At 43.6% G+C, this 19789-nt stretch overlaps 2 protein-coding genes across 14 annotated transcripts in view; both read left to right on the top strand.

The window, feature by feature from the left end:
• Positions 1-2840, top strand: part of SMCO3 (single-pass membrane protein with coiled-coil domains 3) — an 8079-nt gene extending 5239 nt beyond the window's left edge. For 2 of the 9 annotated variants that reach the window (XM_082310064.1, XM_082310070.1), the window contains 2 exons: positions 225-279; positions 2063-2840. In XM_082310064.1, coding sequence (XP_082166190.1) covers positions 2080-2757 — 678 coding nt within the window. In that variant the 5' untranslated portion in view covers positions 225-279; positions 2063-2079 and the 3' untranslated portion in view covers positions 2758-2840. The other 7 variants (XM_082310068.1, XM_082310067.1, XM_082310066.1 and 4 more) reach the window with 7 other exon arrangements.
• Positions 2749-19789, top strand: WBP11 (WW domain binding protein 11). 5 transcript variants are annotated; one of them, XM_082310060.1, is made up of 13 exons: positions 2818-2835; positions 4298-6805; positions 9208-9319; positions 10145-10176; positions 10887-10980; positions 11371-11567; positions 12462-12595; positions 13279-13478; positions 14291-14485; positions 15101-15202; positions 16137-16451; positions 17913-18095; positions 18695-19789. In XM_082310060.1, the coding sequence occupies exons 3-13, from the start codon at positions 9256-9258 to the stop codon at positions 19126-19128; spliced, it is 1950 nt and encodes a 649-aa protein (XP_082166186.1). In that variant the 5' UTR covers positions 2818-2835; positions 4298-6805; positions 9208-9255; the 3' UTR covers positions 19129-19789. The 5 variants fall into 5 exon arrangements, with proteins under 5 accessions (XP_082166185.1, XP_082166186.1, XP_082166183.1 ...); XM_082310057.1 differs by lacking the exon at positions 2818-2835 and adding an exon at positions 2979-3822; XM_082310059.1 differs by lacking the exon at positions 4298-6805 and having other exon boundaries at positions 2749-2835.

Below are 19789 nucleotides of genomic sequence, written 5' to 3'. Positions count from 1 at the left end.
CTTAGAACATTTTGTCTTCTCTGTTTCTACAAGTAAGGAAAAACAAATGAGCTTTCGACAAAACATCACTGGAGTGGAAAGGATCTAATACCACACTGAGTCAGAGAGCAAGTCAGCAACATTGCTGAGGCAGGACTGATATGAATTCATACCTCGTATTGACATGGCTTTATGTTTTCTGAAAATCACAAACCTCTACTGTATATGTACTTTGCTCCCTCCAGTTTGAAGAAAAAGAAAGATGCGTTAAAGAGTTTATTCTCTTGACAGAGCTACAAGGTAAGTGGCTGGAAGAAATGTACAGTACTGTGCAAAATATTGTGGAAAAAATTCTCTTCAGACTGGCTTGTATTTCAACACTGAGACTAAAAGCTGGCTAGGGGACTGTTGAAATCATTCTGGTTTTCTACAGTGATCTTGTGGGGGAGGGTGTGTTTAGTAAAATACAGCTGGGTCAGTGTCAGATGATTTGCAGTTAGCAGATAATGCAAGAACTACAAAGGACCAAAATGACACAAAGGTATCTTTTTAAAAAGAAAAATCTAGCTAGTCCCCTACACATAACTATTTGTAGCTATAACTGTGATATGTAGGCATGAACAGCAAGAAGAGCTGTATCTTGGAAAAATGCAAAGCACTGCATAAAAGTAGCCCAGATTTGCAATAAGAGGGCCGAGAATGCAGAAGTACCAACAAAGAAATGAGTCATCCTACTCATTCGTATTTTGCCCCTGTTGCAAAGACAGACATATGCATTTAAGTTAAAATCATGCTAAAGCATTTTTACTTCGCAGCTGGTGGTGGGTTAAAGGGAAGTGGCACAGAGTTGATGACAGAAGCTTAGTGATGAGGAGTAACTCCATGATCGCTGGTAACTCAGTCACTTTGGACTCTATATACTGACATGCAGGCAATGAAGAAAAATGTATTAAATATGCCCTTTTGCTGGCAAACCAGGGACAGCTCAGAGAAGAATGGTGACCATAAGGATTCAGCACAAGCTTTTGGCAGGGAGGAATCAAAGAAGTTAAATTTTGTGCTCTGGTCTCTACAGTGATAAAGGAGGGCCAGATGTCATGTCCTAGGAGTTTGGTGAGCACCTGCTGATACTAGGTCCACACAGGACACCCTGGGTACGAAGGGAGTGTGGCTGCCCAAGCGGGGCTCTCCCTGCCAGCTGGTGCATGCTGCTCCAAGGCAAGCTGCCATCACAGACATCCTGCTGGAGTAGGTGCACCTCGCGGTGCTTACACGGCATGCTGAACATCACCGGGCTCTCTGCAGCTGTTTGATGTTCACGAGGGAAAAAGCAATGGGGAATCAATTACAGCATTAAGGAGGTGAATAAACAATGAGGGAGCAGGGCCTTCCCTGATAAGGGAAGAAAAGACAGTGGGAGATGTGTGTAAGGTGATATAGGTTAGGGTGGGTTTATTATAGATAATTTTACTACTCTTTATGAATTCCCAAGCGTGAGTTTATTAGTAAAAGCACAGAGGAGTGCTTAGATAGTAACGTTTTATCTCAAATGTGAGGAGAAATAAGCTACACTTGCATAAAACACCCTTATGCTGATATAGACTGGGCCCACTCCACCAGTCATCATAGGTGTTTAAAAATCAGATGCCACTAACTGAAAAAAATAGGCTGATACAAAAGTGTGTCTAGAAAAGGTCTTTCCTTTCCACAGCTTATTTTAGATTTTGCTGATTAGATGAGATTGTTCTGTTTTTTAGAGAATTAGTTCAGCTTCTACCATCTTCAGTTTCAAAGGTGAAGAATGACCCATGTTCATTTTACCAATCTTCTGATTACATATTTGTTAGCTATTTCTGTTGCTCTGAGTATGTCCAATGTCTCATGAGGTCCTTTTCCAATCATTTGGCTAAAGATCCCAAACAAGAATTAAGGTTTCTATATTTACAAGCTATGGCTTGGGATTTGACTTCCTGAGTATGAAAAGAACCAGTGAGGCAGAGACAAAGGACATTTCACTGCTCTTTAAGGGGTAGGGTTATTATAGGTGTTGAACAGAGTAAAAGATTTCTTTTTTCTCTTGAAGTAGCCTATTCCTGAAGAATGGCGCTGAGTGACCTCCTTTACCCAGATAACCCCAAGAGAAGGCAAGAATTGATCCATCTGCACCAGGAATTGCTCGACTGCATGTCCACAAATTTCCATGCAACAAATGAGCTGGCTGGAGTGCTGAATGAGCACCTGGGCTGTACCATTACCTACATTCAGATGAGAGAGAGCAGCACTGTCAAGGAAAACTGTGACATTATGATTCAAGCCATGAGTGAGATTCAGCACCAGGTACAGAAGATTGATAGTGACATGAAGGAAAAGCTAGAGCCTGTGCTGTACCAGAAGCTGTATGACATCAAAGAGCCTGAGTTGGAGAAAATTGCCATAGCTCATAAAGTTTTTTCCATTGTTCTTGGAGAAGCGACTTCAACAGCTGGGATGGTAGCCGTCAAACTTCTTGGCTCCAATCTTATAACTCTCACTGTGAGCAAACTCATCAGTCTCCTTGCGCAGATTGGGGCATCTGTTCTTGGGGCAATCAGCATCACCATTCTTGGGCTCGGCATTGAAATGATCCTCCATGCCATCCTGGGAGCCATGGAGAGGAATCAGCTTCTGGCAGCTGTGAGAAGCTACGAGAAGCACCTGGCTGAGTTTAAAGCAGCCTCAGAAAAGTACCAGTGTGCCATACGTGAAGTGACTTCTTTGGTGAGACAGCAGGTCCAGTGAATGAAGTCGGAGTTCTCCCTCCTGCTGTGACAGCGGCCACAGCAGCTACGCCTGCAGAAACCTTTTTGATTCATTATGGTAAATGAACTACTGATGGCTTTTTTTCTTATTAGTGGCAGCAGAGCAAGAGATGTGACAGATCAGGGAATTGGCACTGAAATATATTAATAGGGAACCGGCTTATAGGTGCTTCTGGGAGGCAACGCTTCAAATACTTCGCACTTTTCCTTCAGCTATTTTCTGGAATGCATTGCAGATGACCTTGAACTGTAATTGGTACTAGTGACAATAATATTCACTGCTGGAGCAGTAGTGGTGAGAAGGCGTGATTTTTCTCTTACTGTATTTCTGTATCAAAGATGACAACATGATGGGAGAAAACAATTTCAGCAAGCCAGTCCATGTCATCATCTGGAAGGCTCACCAGGACAGCTGTAGTTGCTAAACTCTTAGTGTGGATTAGTGCTAAATCTGATTGATAGGCTGAATTCCCTGTTCATTGAGCTGCTTACACGGGCTAGCTGAAGCATATTTAACTGCTATTTCCTGTCCCATCCCTGCCTAAGGAGCCAGCCAGAGATCTTCTTTAAATAAACTCTAGCCCCCATAGATTAGCAGGTAAGAGAAGCATGGGTCTGCAGTCAAACACACACAACCTTGCCCCACAATGGAGAGAAACCAGCTGTAGTGTTCCAGGCACGCCTGGCTGTGAATAACCTCTTATGCTCAGTAATGCCCCGCTCCTGCCAACCCACAGGTAAATATTTCTGTGCACAGTTGCTGCTCTGTTGATTGAAATGAGGTTATACACATGTACAAGTGTCTGTAGGATTACAGCCCTATTAGTGCACTAAATTTATTTTCAAGTGCTTTACAGTCCTACCAATGTTGGACTGCCAAGGGCATGCTCAGATTCTGAATTTCACAATATGCTACCAAATGTCTTTATTTTTCAGATTAAAAAAAAAAAAAAAAAAAAGCTGGAAGCAAGAACATGATTTGCAGTCTCTTGCTCTGATTTGCTGTGGTTTGCTTTTTTTGCTTTGATCTTTGAAAAAAGAAAAGGTAATTTAAGAATTAATAAAAAATGTACCTGCATATTGTAAGACCTCTCTTTCCTGTACTTGGTTTGGTTTTTTTTGTTCTGTCTGAAAAACCAATTTTAAACCAAATCATGAAAAAATATTAAAATCTTCATTATAGATGCAATTTATAAATTCTTTTTTATATCCATGGTAGACTAATCTAATAGGATTGTGTATAAGTTCCTTTTTTTAGTACCAGCTTCCCCCATACTACAAGCATACTTGACTTCTTACTTTTTTATTAATATGCATTATTAGCAATATTAGATGATTATATTAATAACTAGATCATGCCTGTGAAAGTAAAGAGATGGGTGAGATTACAACAGGGAAGCTCTCCATTGGCTTCATAACCCTTTCATTCTGGGTTTTGGTGGTTTTTTGTTTGTGTGTCCCCTCCCCGTTCCCCCTTTTAAACATCTTTTCTGATTCCTCTTTGCTTTTGTGTTCAAAAGCCACTAGATGGCAATGCAGCTGCTGGCTCTCAAGCAAATGCCAGCCGTCAGGGAGTAAGCCCAGAGTTCAGGCCAGGGACTGCTAAACTGGGACCAGCACAAGCCGCCGACTGGGAGATGCGGCTCAGGAGTGGCAATTCAGAGGAGGCAAAAAAGCACTGCCTTGCCTCACACGAGGTACTGTGGTGGGTGACATGGTGACCTGAAGCATCGTTTCTCCAAGATGTGACATCTCCCGTTTCCTGACACAAGTGGGATGCAGTTTAGAGGTACTTGTTTAGAGGCAAGAGACTGTCAACCAGCAGAGCAGCAATATTTGAGTGTTGGAGAGACAGGAGTTCCTGGCTCCTGCTGACTTTCTATGTGCAAATGTACACTCTAATTTAGGAATAAAACCCACCAGCTCGGTATGTATCTTTGCAAGACTGCCAATCACTGCTGTACAAGAATAGCGGAGTCAAATAAAAACAAATCTGTTGTACTTTTCAGGCAGTTTGTCCACATTTTCTTGAAAGCAAGTTCTAAGCAGTGTCAGGAGAAGTGAGATACGCAATGAGAAGCATAAAGACATACAATTTCTAATCACCTCTTGATAGATCCTTGTTCCTGGTGGGCTTAAAGGAAAGCTGGCTTGCCTGCAACAGCAGGTGTGGCAGGTGTCCTCATGCCCATGAGATGTTGGAAGATGTTAGAGATGATGGAGGCTGGCGGGCGGCAGCCTGTTCCTCTGCTTATGAGGTAGGAGGCCGTGAGGTCACAAAGGCCGAGCCAGCATCCCGAGCCAGCTAGGAGAGCCAGCCATGACCTCATAGAGGGGTATGGCAACATTCAGCCATAACAAGGTGGTTTTGAGGTAAAAAACCTGCTGATCAACTTGGGATCTTCCTAAACTCTTTCTCCCAACATTAGCAATAAAAAAATCAATGGGATTTACTTGCATTACCGACAGTTATGTACTTAGTTCGAACTGAGCGCAGCGTGCGTTTAACCGGCTAGATGCAAGGGAGCGCACCCGGTGGCGCAGAAACAGCTTAGCTCTCTGTTTCTGCTTGGTAACTGAAACTCTGTCCCGCAAAATAAGAAATAATTCCTGCTCTGTCTAGCCCTCTGACCCGTCTTACACTTGGTCCTCCAAAGATGTCATAACCAGTCTGGGGTTAACCAGTCTGCTGATGCTTCTCCTCTGGACTCCCTGGAGCTGCCCCTTGGCACGACAGAAGTACCAAGTGAAAAATGTGAGACAACTTTTGTCCTCCAAGTCAGCAGATGCTGCTAGGAGAAAGCAGTTTGGGCTGTAGCAGTACCGCTGTCCCCACGGAGCCCAGTGTTGTCACGACAGAAGACCCCAAGCCCTGTGAGGAGCGGCCCATCTTCAAAGCCTCAGCTGTCCCTCTCTCCAGTGACACGGTACATGACAGGGATGTGCACGGCCACAGCGTTCCCATCACGCCCCCTTGGGCATTCTCCCTTCGCTCTGTCAGTTGTTCTGGACAAAGGATTAAGAATTAAAACTGTATAATATGCATGTTCCAAATAAGAACAGCCCCAAGAAGAAAAGAAACTGTAAACCAGTCAAAACGAGTCTAAGCTGCTTTCAAACCTGTGTAGAAACACTGGGTGGTTGCGACCAAAATCTGCCCTGCAGCAAATTCTTTCTGGTAACAAGAACAAAACAAAAGAACAGGCCAAAGAGGTGCAAGGTGGGGACGACTCTGCTGTGCGCACGGCGAGCAAGACTCCCGAGGTGCTGAGAGCTCCTGAAGCCCTGGCTCTGAGGATGCTCCTGGGCTGGCCACCTGCTAACTTGGATTTTGTGCAGTTTGAGACTACTCTTGGTGTTAATGCGATGCGCAGCTTATAGTCTTACTTTTACCCACCCTGCCATGATCCTTCATAAACTTCCACGTTTGCCAGCTAAGCCTCCGTTATTTGAAAAACTGTAACAACATGGTGTTGCGTGGCACGTTCACCCAGAGCAGGGGGTCTACAAATCCTGCTCGGAGATCAGACCACCTCTGCTCCCAGGTGCATCTCTGCACAGAAAAACTCCCTTCCTACACCTCCCCCCCAGCACGTTAATTCTTTAAGCCTGCACCCATACTTTATTGCTTGCCCCCTCCTTATTCGCAGTGATGCCACTGGTATCCAAGGAGATGTTTCAAGTATCTTTATCCCGTTTTTTCACGTGACTTTTGCTGGGAGAGGCACTTTGGGCAACGAGGCAGAACAGTTCCTGTCAAGCGTTCACCAGCCTCTGCAAAGCTGATCACCAGTTTACCGCAGGAGGAGCCGCAGGGAAAGCCAAGTAACAGCGTAGCTTCTCCTAGCAAACAAACTAGCTCTCCTGCTCTCTTTGTACAGCCTGAGTTGCCTGATGAACGTTGTCCAGTCACTCTTCTCCAGTAGTCCCCTGAAACGGCAGCTGGCACCTGAGCCTACTAGAGGGGTGCCAGCCCCGCTCACAGGGGAGCAGTGCTGCCTGCAGGCCAAACCCAACAAGAAATGCAGGTAACATCCGGGTCTACCAGGAACTCCTGCTCCCTCAGTGCTTTGCCTTTATTCCCCACAGAGAGAGGCTTCTCACAGGCCCCTCAGTTCTACTTTGACCCAGGACAGGGAGGCATTTTGTAGCATCTCCCCAAGAGAGCGTGGGGGAAGAGTGCCCGCAGTGACCACGTTCACGGGGCTTCTCTTCTGTCCCAGCGTATTTCCCGCACCGGCCATACCGGCGTAGCACTCCCCCGCTCCAAAAGCGCCTTCTCTCCCCATACCCCTCCCTAACTGCGTCTTCCCGCGCCCCAGAAGCCGCCGGGGCCGGGACAGAGCCGCCCTCCCCTGCTCCGCTCCCGCCCCGTTCCCGCCCCGCCGCCGGAGGGGCCGGGCGCAACGGCCGCGCCCAACGACCCACGCCGCTCACGTGATCCCCACCTCCCGGCCCCACCCCCGGCTCCCCCGCCGGCCCAACCATAGAGGAGCCTCCGCGTGGGGGAGAAAAGAGCAGCGGAATCATAGAGGTGGAGATTGGCGCGCTAAAGTCCCCACTTCCGGAGTGCGGTTCCGCGCGGCGCGGCAGTCGCGCTTTACGGCGGCGCGCCACTCGGTCCCGGTTCAAGATGGCGGTGGGGCCGCGGCGGCAAGGAGCGCGGGGGCTATAGAGGCCGCTGCAGCGGGAGGGCGCCGGGCCGCCCCGGCCGGGCGGAGGGGTGAGAGGAGCAGGACGGGACGGGGCTGGGCTGGGAGGAGAAGGAGAAGCGAGGAGGCGGCGGTTTGCGCTACCGCCTTCTCTTCCTCCCTCCGTCGGCGGAGGAGGGCAGGCTTTCGTGTGCCTCATGGGAGACTTTCTGCCTCGTTCCTCAGTGGCCAAAAAAATCATAAATTGAGTGGTTGTTTTTTTTTCCCTCATCGGCTGTTAACTTGTTGCGTTGAGGCTCTCTGCTTTGTGTCCTAAAAGGATTTGGGATCGAGGTTTCAGAAGTTTATTCTCCTTCCTTTTACCCTTTAAATGTTAGAAATCTGGGAAATGCAGGGTGCAGGTGTAACTCCTACCTCTGTTCGGTGAGCTTCTCACCTAAAGAAATGGTAGTGTCTTGCAAAAAAAAATCAGTGCGATCTTGTAAGTAGGAAGTATGTTATCGGTGATCAGAAATCATGGGGTGCTCTTGCAAACAGCAGGCCAACTGTGAGCATAACCTGGTAGTATGAGCCATGAGCAGAGCTCTGTAGATTTTTACTAGTCAGTGCATTGAATGTGGTCAGTTCTTGGAGCTTGCTAGGAGCCCCTTCTGTGAGGCCTTGAAACACTAAATGAGGCACTATGCTTAAATTTCTTTTTAGGGGGCAAGGGGAGGCACATCATTTAGTGGTTTGGAAGTGGCATCTTCTGTAATGAGGGAGGGAGGGAGAAAGGATGCATATGGCGACTGCAGTGAGGCAGCAGAGAACTTTGGACTGAACTTGTGAATGCTTTCACTTTGGTTGCGATCTGTTTGGATGCAGTATGGTGACTAGAAAGCTGCATCCCATCAACTTCCAAATTTCAGACGGTGTTTTAGATTTTGGGGTGAAATCTGTTGTGTGTTGTGGGTTTTGGTGTTTTGGGGTTTTTTTTTGTTTGTTTGTTTGTTTTTTTCTTTTTTCCCAGTGGTGTTTTGGCAGGGAAGTAGGGGTGGAGGTGGGGGGAGATTACAGCTGTGAAAGAGACAACATCCCTGGCTGTAGTTTGGACACTTATGCAGTCATCTGTAAGTTGAAGAAATGTCTAAGGACAGGAAATAATTCTTTCCACGATAACCTTTTCTTCTTTGGTCATCATAACATAGCTTGAAATAATACTGATGGAGGTAAAGAGCATAAGGGCAGTGGTATAGCAGTGGTCTGTGGGGAGAAGATACAGATGTGTGTGCGGAACACTTGCTGGTGGATAAAGTGGGTGCTGGGAAGAGAAATCATTGGCAGCTTAAAACACTGAGAAAAGGAGGAAATTTGTGGGAAACATTTGAAATAGAGAGGAATGGAAAGGTAAAAATTGAAGAGCTTTTATGAGGGTAAATGAAAACCTAGAAGGACTCTGATATGCTCTTAGAAAAACAGAATGTGTGTTTCTGCATCCCCTGTGCACTCTATAGTGTAAGCAAGAAGCTTCTTGGTTTGAGTCTTGGAGTGAATAATGATCTGGTTGATTAGTTTAAAGTAGGTACTTAATAAAGTAGTAGTAAGTAGGTACTTAATTAAATAGTAATACTTAGTTAAAGTAGGGTGATTTTGATGTGGATGTCTGTGCTTGTAGTAGCATTTGAGGACCTCACAAGTATTTGAGGTTTTTGAGGGAGCAATGTGCTGATATAGAGAGGAGAGATAAACATACTCAAGCTACTGGTGCGCAGGACCTGAAACCATGTCATCTTTTGCAGGTCTCTCCCTCTTAAATTTTTTTTTGAGGCAGAAGGAAGAAAGCCAAGATGGGGCGGAGATCTACATCATCCACCAAGAGTGGGAAGTTTATGAATCCCACGGATCAAGCCCGTAAGTATCCCTAAAAGCTAAGCAGATGGGAATTGGGGGAGTCCTAAGGAAGCAGATAAAAGGCTTTCTCTGAAGATAAGATCCTCACTTGTGAACCAGGACTGAGTTTCCCTAACTTGAAAAATACTCTCTCAGTTTTGGCTGGTGTAAAAACTTCTTGAGAAGGCTGCTTGCTTGCATGCTGTTGCTTCTCTACAGTATTTACCTCTTGGTTTTTACTGTAGTTATCACCGTTCAAGGGTCTTTGTACTTAGCTGTTGGCTAAACTGCAAGCTGCTGCTTGGGATGTTGTTATTTTGTCTGAGGCTAGAATTTGAGGAACATGTCAAATTTTGCAAGTGGTCTGGTTAGATGAGGGAGTCGTCTAACTGTGTTTTTCCCTTTGGTAACATGCCAGATGTTATCAATGCTAAGCAGATAAAGAAAATTCAGACTTCCGTGGTGAATATGCTTTATTTCCGATGTGCGTTCAAAGCCTACATATTTTTAAAGTGACTTGTCTGTTGTTGGCTCTATTTCAGCTTCTGGGCAGCAATCCTTTCATGACTGCACACATCAGTATGACTTTTGCTGCCTATTGTTCTTTACTGTATAGAAACACCCCTGCTTCTGGAGACACAAAGACTGCTTTATCTCCTTTTCTTTCCTTTCTTTTGAAATCTATTTCATGCTGTATTTCTCTCTCACTGGGAGGATGTGTTTAAAAGTTAGTCTCTGTAAAATAAGTGAACTGTTGAGAAAGAGCACTAATCTTGATGAAGGAAAGGTTCTTCATGGATTTGGTAATCTTTTTCAAGTTGTTATTTTCTCTTTCTCCCTCTCTAGGGAAGGAAGCTCGGAAAAGGGAGCTAAAGAAGGTAAATAAAGAGATCAGAAATGTGTATTTGGTGTTCTCTGTACTATGTATAATGTTTGTGATTGTAATGCGCCGTGGCCGATGAATAGACTACAGATGTTTTGGTTGATATCCTGAGATTGACTTTGGAAGATACCGTCCAAACAAGCAGTTTTAAGAAAACATAGGCAGAAATCTTGTTTTGAGTGACCATATCTCATCATCTACTATTTTTTAACTTGTGATAATTACAGCTTTTTGAAACGTTATTGTAAGGACTTGGGAATTAAAAAAAAAAAAAACAACACACACACACAAAAACCCAAAACACAACCAACAAAAAAACCACACCCCCCCACCCCCCCAAAAAAAACCCCAACAAACAACAAATAAACCACCCAAGAAGCACATAATTTTTGGCATGTTTTACTCTATACCTTTTTTCAGTTAGTTATCTTGTTGATTGTATGTGTCTTAATTGGAGTGAATGAATTATAGAAGCATTTGTAAATATCAAGATAGTGGAATTAAAATTCTCAGAAGTTTTAATTACCTTTGCTGCCGATTTGTGACATGGTTAATATTTGCAGGGTATTTGAGGCACGTGGTTTTTTTTTTGTTTTTTTTTTTTTGCAGGCTGGGAATATTGAGAGAGGAGTATTTGGTACAAATGTCTCTCTCTCTTTCTCCTATGACACTTTTCTGATCTGCTTGATCTATGATTTTTTTTAGAACAAAAAGCAACGGATGATGGTACGAGCAGCTGTACTGAAGATGAAAGATCCAAAGCAGATTATCCGGGACATGGAAAAATTGGATGAGATGGGTGAGTGAGAGGTACCAGGTGTTGGACTTAGGCAGTGGTTTATGTAGACTTATAACATAATTTTAAGAGATGACTGGGAGACTAAAATAGAGTAAACTTTTTCCTTTCTTGTTAGAAGGGGAGATTCTCTGCATAATTGGGGATTGATTATGATTTGAGGTGATGTGGTGCCATCAAAGATTACTTTTTTTTTCAAGGAGATGGCTGATAAATACAATGAGTAGTGTGTGTGATAGTAACTTAGAGTTGAAGGAAGGGATTGTTATAAGGCTGAAGACTTCCCGAAAGTAGGGATTGGAAGTTGTTTGCTTTGAAGTTGTTTCATTCATCACAGTTGTGCAGTAGAGTAACTATTGAATTTTTGGGTTGTTTTTTGCTCTCTTGAATTAGAGTTTAACCCAGTACAGCAGCCACAACTTAATGAAAAAGTGCTAAAGGATAAACGCAAAAAACTCCGTGAGACTTTCGAGCGCATCTTGCGGCTCTACGAGAAGGAGAATCCTGACATCTATAAAGAACTGCGCAAATTGGAAGTGGAGTATGAGCAGAAGAGATCACAACTCAGCCAGTATTTTGATGCTGTGAAGGTAATGCTTATTATATTTCAGGCTTGTAACTGTGGTAGCATATACTATTTGTCTGCTCGTTAGGTGTGACGGTTATGAAGGAAGGGAACTTCATAAGAGACCAGTGTATATGTTATGTGGCCCATATTAAGTACTTATATAAATTGGCATAGTATCTCTGGTTATGGCATTTCAGTGAGGACATCATGGGGGTTGTCAAGTCTGTATTTATCTCTGATGTATTGATTTCATTCAACAAGAAATTACAGGGGAAAGAGAAATTTATGTTGCAATCAACAATATCAGAATTTGTTTTCTGTATCAAAGAGTGAGCGAGCCTGTGAGTGTGCAGTTGATATTTCCATGAATTTCTGCTAAATCTGTTGCTGGAAATAATGAGAATCTTTTGGCGTTCCTTTAAAGAGTTTTCTTTTACATTCTTCCCTACCATATTGGAGAACATAATGTTGCCCAAGTGCAAGTAGCTGTAAAATTTTTTTTTTCTTTTTTTCTTTCTTTGGAATATGCAGCAGCCTGTGATTTGTGCCTTCTGGATACTCAGAAAAGAGGCATACTTGTCTGCAGCCTCATCCTTTTGGGGGCTGAAGGTCTAAAGGGAGATGGAAACCTGACTGGATTTTAACTGAGATTTTGACTGAAGCCTTTCACAGGTGCACTGCGTGTGCTTTTCTGTATGTTGAAAGCTTTTACTGTTGACTTTTTCCCAAATGTCTTTCATGGACTGCTGCAAGATAACATGCCCTAAGAACAGACACCTTTGGCAAGTGATGGCAGGTCCTGCATGTTCTGTACTCTGAAAGGTCATGAGGTTGTGCAGTAGCTTCTGTGGGAGTAACCCATTACCTCCTTTTTTTTCTTTTTTTCTTTTTTTTTTTTTTCTTTCCCCCCCCCCAGAATGCTCAGCATGTTGAAGTGGAAAGTATCCCCTTACCAGATATGCCGCATGCTCCTTCCAACATCCTCATACAGGACATTCCCCTTCCAGGGGCCCAACCACCTTCTATCCTCAAGAAGACATCAGCCTATGGGTAAGCAGAAAAAGGAACTTGGAGGGGAAGTAAAAAAGGAGCACTTGTTACTGGGGAGGAGTTAGGGGTAGAAGCAGAGGTAATATTGACTAGCAGAAATCAGGAGTTCTGTGCAAGTGAATTGTACTTTCTTTTGACCAGAGCCCTTTAATCTTCCCTTACTATTAAGATTTTTGTTTAAATTGCTTTGGGTAATACACTATCTTCTAGCATTTGTCTTTCTGCATATCAGTAAAAATAGGTGCCCTTTATATTAAGGAACATAAGTGCCCCTTAAATTGCCATATATGTGTTCAATTGTCTTGCTAGTATATTCAGTTTAAGCTCCTAGTTTACTTGTTTATCAGGTTTCTCATTCTAGTACTAGTTCTATTTCTTTCTAAATAACCTTCTGTTTCCACCAACTTTCTGGTTGCTTCATTCGGCTTCCGTGGTGGGATTCAATCCTTGCTTTTTTTCAGTTTTCAGTTGCCTTCTGTGAAGCTTGCTTTTGTCTGATCTTCAGCAGTCATGTGTTTGTATGATGTAAACTCATAGGGACAAATTATGCTTTATAAATGTTCATGTTTCTTTTTAGAAGCTGTGTAAGCAATGATGAGAGAAGGCTAAAGAATTCTATTAAGTGCGTGTTTGCTTTCGTTTGTTTGTGTTCCTACATTTCTCATTTCCTTTCTTATTTCCAGACCACCAGTTCGGTCCATTTCTGTACTTCCTCCTCCTGGGCTTGGCGTTCCACGTTTACCTCCAGGCAGGAAGCCCCCTGGACCTCCTCCAGGGCCACCCCCACCTCAAGTCTTACAGATGTACGGCCGTAAAGTGGGTTTCACCTTGGAGATGGCTCCTCGAAGGCGAGAAGAGGAGATTGCTTACAGTTCTGAAGCAGGTAAGGACTTTCCTATTACTGTCTGGGGTTTTCCTTGACCTCTCTATTTTGCTATGGGTAGTACTGCTGTGAACAAGGTATTCTCTGGGCAATATGGGTGTTAATACTACTTGAAGGCCTCTCTTCTTAAGTGATTGCACCTCTGAGGTGATTCTGGTATATTTCATAATACCTGCAATTTTGTTATCAGCTATATTTTTAAACGTTGAAACTTCTAATGACAACTTAAAGATACTTTTTTTTTTTTTGTTAGGTTTCACAGGTTGGATATTTTCCCATGTAGTCTTAACAGTGCTGAAACATTGTACATATTATCCCTTAAAAAAACCCCAACCATTCTCAGAGAAGTCTTCCTTTTTCAAAACAAACAAAAAACCCCAAACCAAAACAACAATAATAAAAACCCCAACTGACCCTGGGTATGCATTTGCTAGGGGAACCTAGGTCCTCCTTTTCACACAGTTATCATCCCTAGAAACTTTTGTGAATAAGTAGATCAGCTTTACTGCATACCAGAAAGCATCAAAGTATTTCAGTGGTGGGTGACTGCTGAATAGAAATGAACTAATGAGTTGTAGGTAGGAGCTGCCTTCACTTGTTTGCTGTGCAAATTAGCCAGCTGGTTAATTGGAAATCTTATAATTAAACTCTCCAAAATATTCTTTAAGAATATGTGCTAAACAGTAGAGGGTTGGAAATATGTCCATGCTGCTGCTAGGTGGATTTTTCTAACTATAGACATACAAAATATTCTGTCTTTCACACCAGTATATTTGGAGTTTACGCACTTCCTAATACTTTGCTTCCTGCAGGACAGCGAGGGCATGATGATGATATGTCCAGTACCAGTGAAGATGAAGGTTATCCTGAGGATATGGATCAAGACAAGCATGATGAAAGTAGTGATGATAGTGACAGTGATAGGTCAGATGCAGACAGTGAAGGCGAGGACTTCCTGCATCGTGATAATGACAAGGAGAGAGAAGGTGGTGAAGAAAAGAAATCAGGTATGGTGGGAAGTTACAGATTGGGGTTTGATATTTTTTTTTTTCCTTCCCAAAAGAAAAACACTACTTAACAGAGTTTGTGTCTGTTTTCCTGACTGGGGGAGGAGAGTAATTCGTTTAGCCAGCTAACTCTGTTCTAACCCACCTAAATTCCAGCTGAGGAATTTTTATTAGTAAACGGATCAGAAGGAAAATATCTGAAAGTGAAGCATCTTTTCAGATGGACCTGTTTTCTTAACAGTTAACTTAGTAAGGCCGCAAGCCATTTTTCACCTGAAGCATTGAATTGTCAGGGTTCTCTAGAAAAGTTAAGCCTCAGTGTAAAATATATTCACTCTTCGGTGACTTGAACAGTACTTCTAAGACAATTAAATTTCATGCTACTACTGCTTTTGGATAATATTTTTTTCTTGATTGCTTGGGAGAGACCGATTGGTAGACATACTAGGTTGGCAAAACTTCAGGTAATCAGTAACACCAATGTTAACTCTTACGTAAGGAACATCATTATGTTAGAACAATACATTATCCATACCAGGTAGAAGACTTAAATCTATCTGATTTTTATTATTTTCTGACCTCCCGCCATCCTTGCCCGTGCTTTGCTTTCCCCAGGTCATAGCGTACGGTTTGCAGACATGCCTGGGAAATCACGAAAAAAGAAAAAGAACATGAAAGAACTGACTCCACTCCAGGCCATGATGTTACGAATGGCAGGTGAGTGAGGTGGAGATATGCTGTTAGGCTTCCAGTTAAAGTTTCTCTGGTAAGTTTACTTTGTTTGCACAGTTTTTATTTTATAGAGTAAATATTGTACTGTCATACTGTAAGGTCTGCTAAGAGTATAAGCTGTGGTTGGTTGCTTTTGTTTTAAACTATTTTTAGTGTAGTAATGTGTGTATTTTGCATAGGAGAGTTGAAGTTATAGTAGCAACTTATGGGGGTTTCTTGATGTACTGGGATTTTTTTCTTCTAAATGTTATCTTGCTTAACTTTTAAACAATTGCTGAAATGAAATATGAACCTCTTAGTGAAAAAGAAAAGGTGAGATTGTCTATGGGCTCAGCCTGTAACCTGTAAGGATTAATACTCCCTAAAAATATCCTTCTATAGAAATAAGTTAACCCATATAGTGAAGACTTGTTTTTAGTTTGTTTTAGAAAGACACCCCAGTGTCTTTTAGAGGTGCAAGAGTTTCTTGGACATGGGGATTATGCTTAGTCTGAGGTCTAAATAAAATCTGTTCTATTTTCATTTAAAAAAAAAAAAAAAGTTTCTCTCCCTCCCCCCGACCCCTTCCCTCCACTTCTTTTTTGAATTATTCGAATGATCATAGGAGATTATTCCATGTTCCTTCTCCCTTCCTTGTATACACCCCCCACCCCGCCAGACCACAGATAAAATAGTTTGGGTTTGGTGGTAGAAGTTTTAGCTCCCACAGGTACTCATAGCTCTTGGTGGCAGAGCTATCTAGAACTGTGATTTCTTTTTTTTTTTTTTTTTTCCTGTTTAATAATTAAATGTGGTCAGTTTTCTTTCCTTTGAAGTGAAGTTTATCTTTCTTTTTTATTTTGTGTGCTTAAGTTTCTCTGTGATGTTCACAAAGATATTACCTGTGGACTGTTTTTTGTAAGTATGTCTCCATTTCCAGGTCAGGAAATTCCAGAAGAAGGGAGAGAAGTGGAGGAATATTCAGAAGAAGAGGAGGAAGAGGAAGAGGACTCGGAGTCTGAAGAGACATCACAGCAACAGCAGCAGCAACAACTCACTGAGGAAGCTCTTGCAGAGACTGGGTCATCTACTGCAACCTCCCAGACACAACAGCAGCAACCGCCTCCGCAGCCTGTTCCTCCAACTCAGATACAGGCACCTCCTATGCCTGGGCCACCTCCACTAGGACCACCTCCGGCCCCTCCACTGAGGCCCCCAGGACCGCCCACCGGCCTTCCTCCTGGCCCTCCACCAGGTGAATACTTGATTTACTAGGATTTGAAGGATGCAGGCTCTTGGTACTACAGACAGTGTATCAGTTTGGGAGTTTTGAAGCTGCAGAATGTGTTGCAGGTGAGGTACAGGAGCCCAGTGTGATAATTACTGAGACCTGTGTGATCTCTTCTGGGGTCAGTCTGTTGTTGCTGTACCGTGCTTTTGAGGCATCAGGCTGCTGTAGCTGCAGTCTGTTGTTGCTGTACCGTGCCTTTGAGGCATCAGGCTGCTGTAGCTGTAGTCAGCCTGATGGGCACTGGCTCATTTGTTAGCACTAACACTGACAGGCAGCATTGGAGCCAGTGTTGGAGTATGAAGAGAGAGGTCTGGTGCCACATGCCTCTCCAGTGTTTTTTCTTTTTTCCTTGTGTTGTTCCCCCCACGCTCCACCCCGAGTGAGGCAAGATTAAAGAGGTTTGAGAGCCACTACCTAGTTACAGGTTTTGGTGTTGTTTTTTTTATAAAAGCTACAGTGTGAAGGCTTCTGCTATTCTACCACCTGAATGTATTTCAGTCTTGTAAGGGAAGATAACTATCCTTAGATGAAGTAAGTACTAAATTTGAATTCATATCAATATTGGACTGCCTAGAGACTGTTAGCAATGAGGCCAATCAGTGCCGGTTTTTTGTAGTGTATGAGGTTGGTTTTTTTGGAGGGCAAACACTTGAGTTTCTTTGATCTGGAGAAAGACTAGTTTATTTTCTGTGAGTCGGTGGGGTTGCCATATAGCTGAACTGGATAATAGTAACAGGTCGTTTAGTAATTAAAAAGTGTGTAAATCTGTTGCTTGTTCTTAAATTGCAAAGATCAATAGTTGGACTATAGTGAGGAGCACTATATACTACGGTTTTAATGTATTTTTTTTCTATATGGGCATATTAACAACATGATTTTCTGGGGGGAAGGGGAGTGTCAGGCAGGCAAAGTTCTCTTTGCAGTGTCTTCATCGCTGTTCCATTTCTGATACCTCCTAGAGGGGGAACCTCAAACCTCAGAACAGTTGCTTTCAATAGAGCAAAAGTACTTCTTTTCAGGCCAGACGGGCAATCAAATGCCAGAGTGAAAATTCTTTCACTTTTAGTTGTTTTAAATTCGGACAACCTCAGCTCAGTAGCTGTTCTCAGCTATTGCTTCATTACATGGGGAGAAGCCCTTTTACCAAGTGGGAGGATACTTATAGTTGACTATTGTGGAGAAACTTTAACTCTACAACTGCTGCCTTTTTTTTTTTTTTTTTTTTTTTTTTTTTTTTTATATTTTTACAAGATCTATTTAATCTGGCTGCTGGCTTGTGTTAGAATAGCTTTCAAGTTACTGTTGAAGATCTTTACTATTAGCTGATGGGATAGTTTGGGTTTTTTTTTGGTGTTGTGTTTTGTTTGTTTGTTTTTTTTTTTCTCAGCCATGAACTAAGTTTCTCTTTTGTATGCATGCTTTCAGGAGCTCCTCCGTTCCTGAGACCTCCTGGCTTACCAGGATTACGTGGGCCTTTACCTCGACTTCTGCCACCCGGCCCTCCACCTGGGCGACCACCTGGCCCTCCCCCAGGTCCCCCGCCAGGTCTGCCCCCAGGTCCTCCTCCACGTGGGCCCCCTCCTCGTCTGCCCCCTCCTGCCCCACCAGGTAATGTGTTCTGTTTGCTTCAGCGCCAAGTCTCTCCCTGCTTTGTTTTCCCAGTTTTCACTGTGGTCACCAAGCCAGGAAGTATAAACGGTTACCAGTTTGCCTTTGTTCCTGTCTGTGTGGCTGCATTGTGCTGTATCTTTTTCTGTGTAGTAACAAGTAATTCCATACTGTTGTGTGTAGTCTGGTAGCAAGAAATCTGTTCTCAAAAAGGGAATTTCAGAGTTTAAACTTCTGCTGGAGTGTTTCTGAATAAACCTTGGGTGCTATAATGGTGCTCCACTTAATGAGTTGGAGATACAGATATTTTTTTTTCTGCCTGGTCAGACATTTCTGATGACTCTGAAGTTCCAGTGGGATGGATCATCAAGAAACTTTATTTTCAGATTAAAACTTTAAAATTTGAAAGGGAGCAATACACAGGCTCCTGTAGCTTTCAAAGTCTGAGGAGCAGCAGCATTTTCAACCCAGCATTTGATGCAGGGTTGAAAACTTTTTTTTTTTTTTTTCTTGGCTTTCTGAGCCTATGCACCTTTCTGACCCAAGATTTTAAGACTCCCAGGTGTGGACTCAGCTCATGCTTTCTTTTCTTCTTACAGGTATCCCTCCTCCTCGCCCAGGCATGTTACGGCCACCTCTGGTGCCTCCATTAGGACCTGCCCCACCTGGGCTCTTCCCACCAGCTCCCATTCCAAATCCCGGGGTACTGAGTGCCCCACCCAGCTTGATTCAGCGCCCCAAGGCGGATGACACCAGTGCGGCCACCATTGAGAAGAAAGCTACGGCCACTATCAGTGCCAAGCCACAGATCACTAACCCCAAGGCAGAGATCACTCGCTTTGTGCCCACTGCATTGCGAGTGCGCCGGGAGAATAAAGGGGCTTCTGCTGCCTCCCAGAGAAAACAGGATGATGAGCCTGCTCTCCCATTAACCAAAGCTGCCCCTAAGGCTGGATCATCTGCCCCTATCTCTGTACAGACAAAGGATGATGTGTATGAAGCCTTCATGAAAGAAATGGAAGGTCTCCTGTGACCTGTCATAGCCCTAGCTAGCTTTCCTGCCCCTCAATACAGACCAGACCACCGCGGAGGGAGGAGAAGGAAGGGTCCTCCTGCAAGCAGCAAAAGGGCTTGCATGACAGGGAATAGTTCCCTACCCACAGGTTAACTTGCCAGTATGCTCTGAATAGAGACTGCTGCAGATGAGGTGTGGCTGGGGACCTCCTTTCAGAGCTAGCATGTCCACTTGGTGGAAGGAAATTACAGTCAAGAGGGTGATGCTGCTTTCCTTGAGTCCTCCCCCTTCCTTGGAGGAAGATAATGGTACTCTGGGGAGGAATGGTGTGGGAGTGGGGGGTGACTATGCTCTGCCTGAATCCTTGCACATCCTGAATGCTCTGCTGAGGGTAGTGGAACAGGTTTTTAAGGAGCCAGAAAAGTGTTAGCAGCATTTCATACACATATGGTTGTCCAGTTTTTATTTTCTGTACTGTTCTTTTCTGTAAATATTTTATAATCCTGTTTCTTAGTTGCAGTGAGATTGGTCAATCATCTTTCTTCCAGGGTAGTCAGGGAGGTAATTTGTTGCGTATACTGTACACTGGAATTTTGCGCCCTGTCCCCTTTACGACCACCTTGATGGCTTTTCATCGGCAGGGGAACCTTCATTTTGTCTTGTGAGAGACAATAAATGT

Source organism: Platalea leucorodia (genome assembly GCF_965183815.1).
Source record: "Platalea leucorodia genome assembly, chromosome: 4".
NCBI lineage: Eukaryota > Metazoa > Chordata > Aves > Pelecaniformes > Threskiornithidae > Platalea > Platalea leucorodia.
This window is presented reverse-complemented; position numbering and strand designations above follow the sequence as displayed.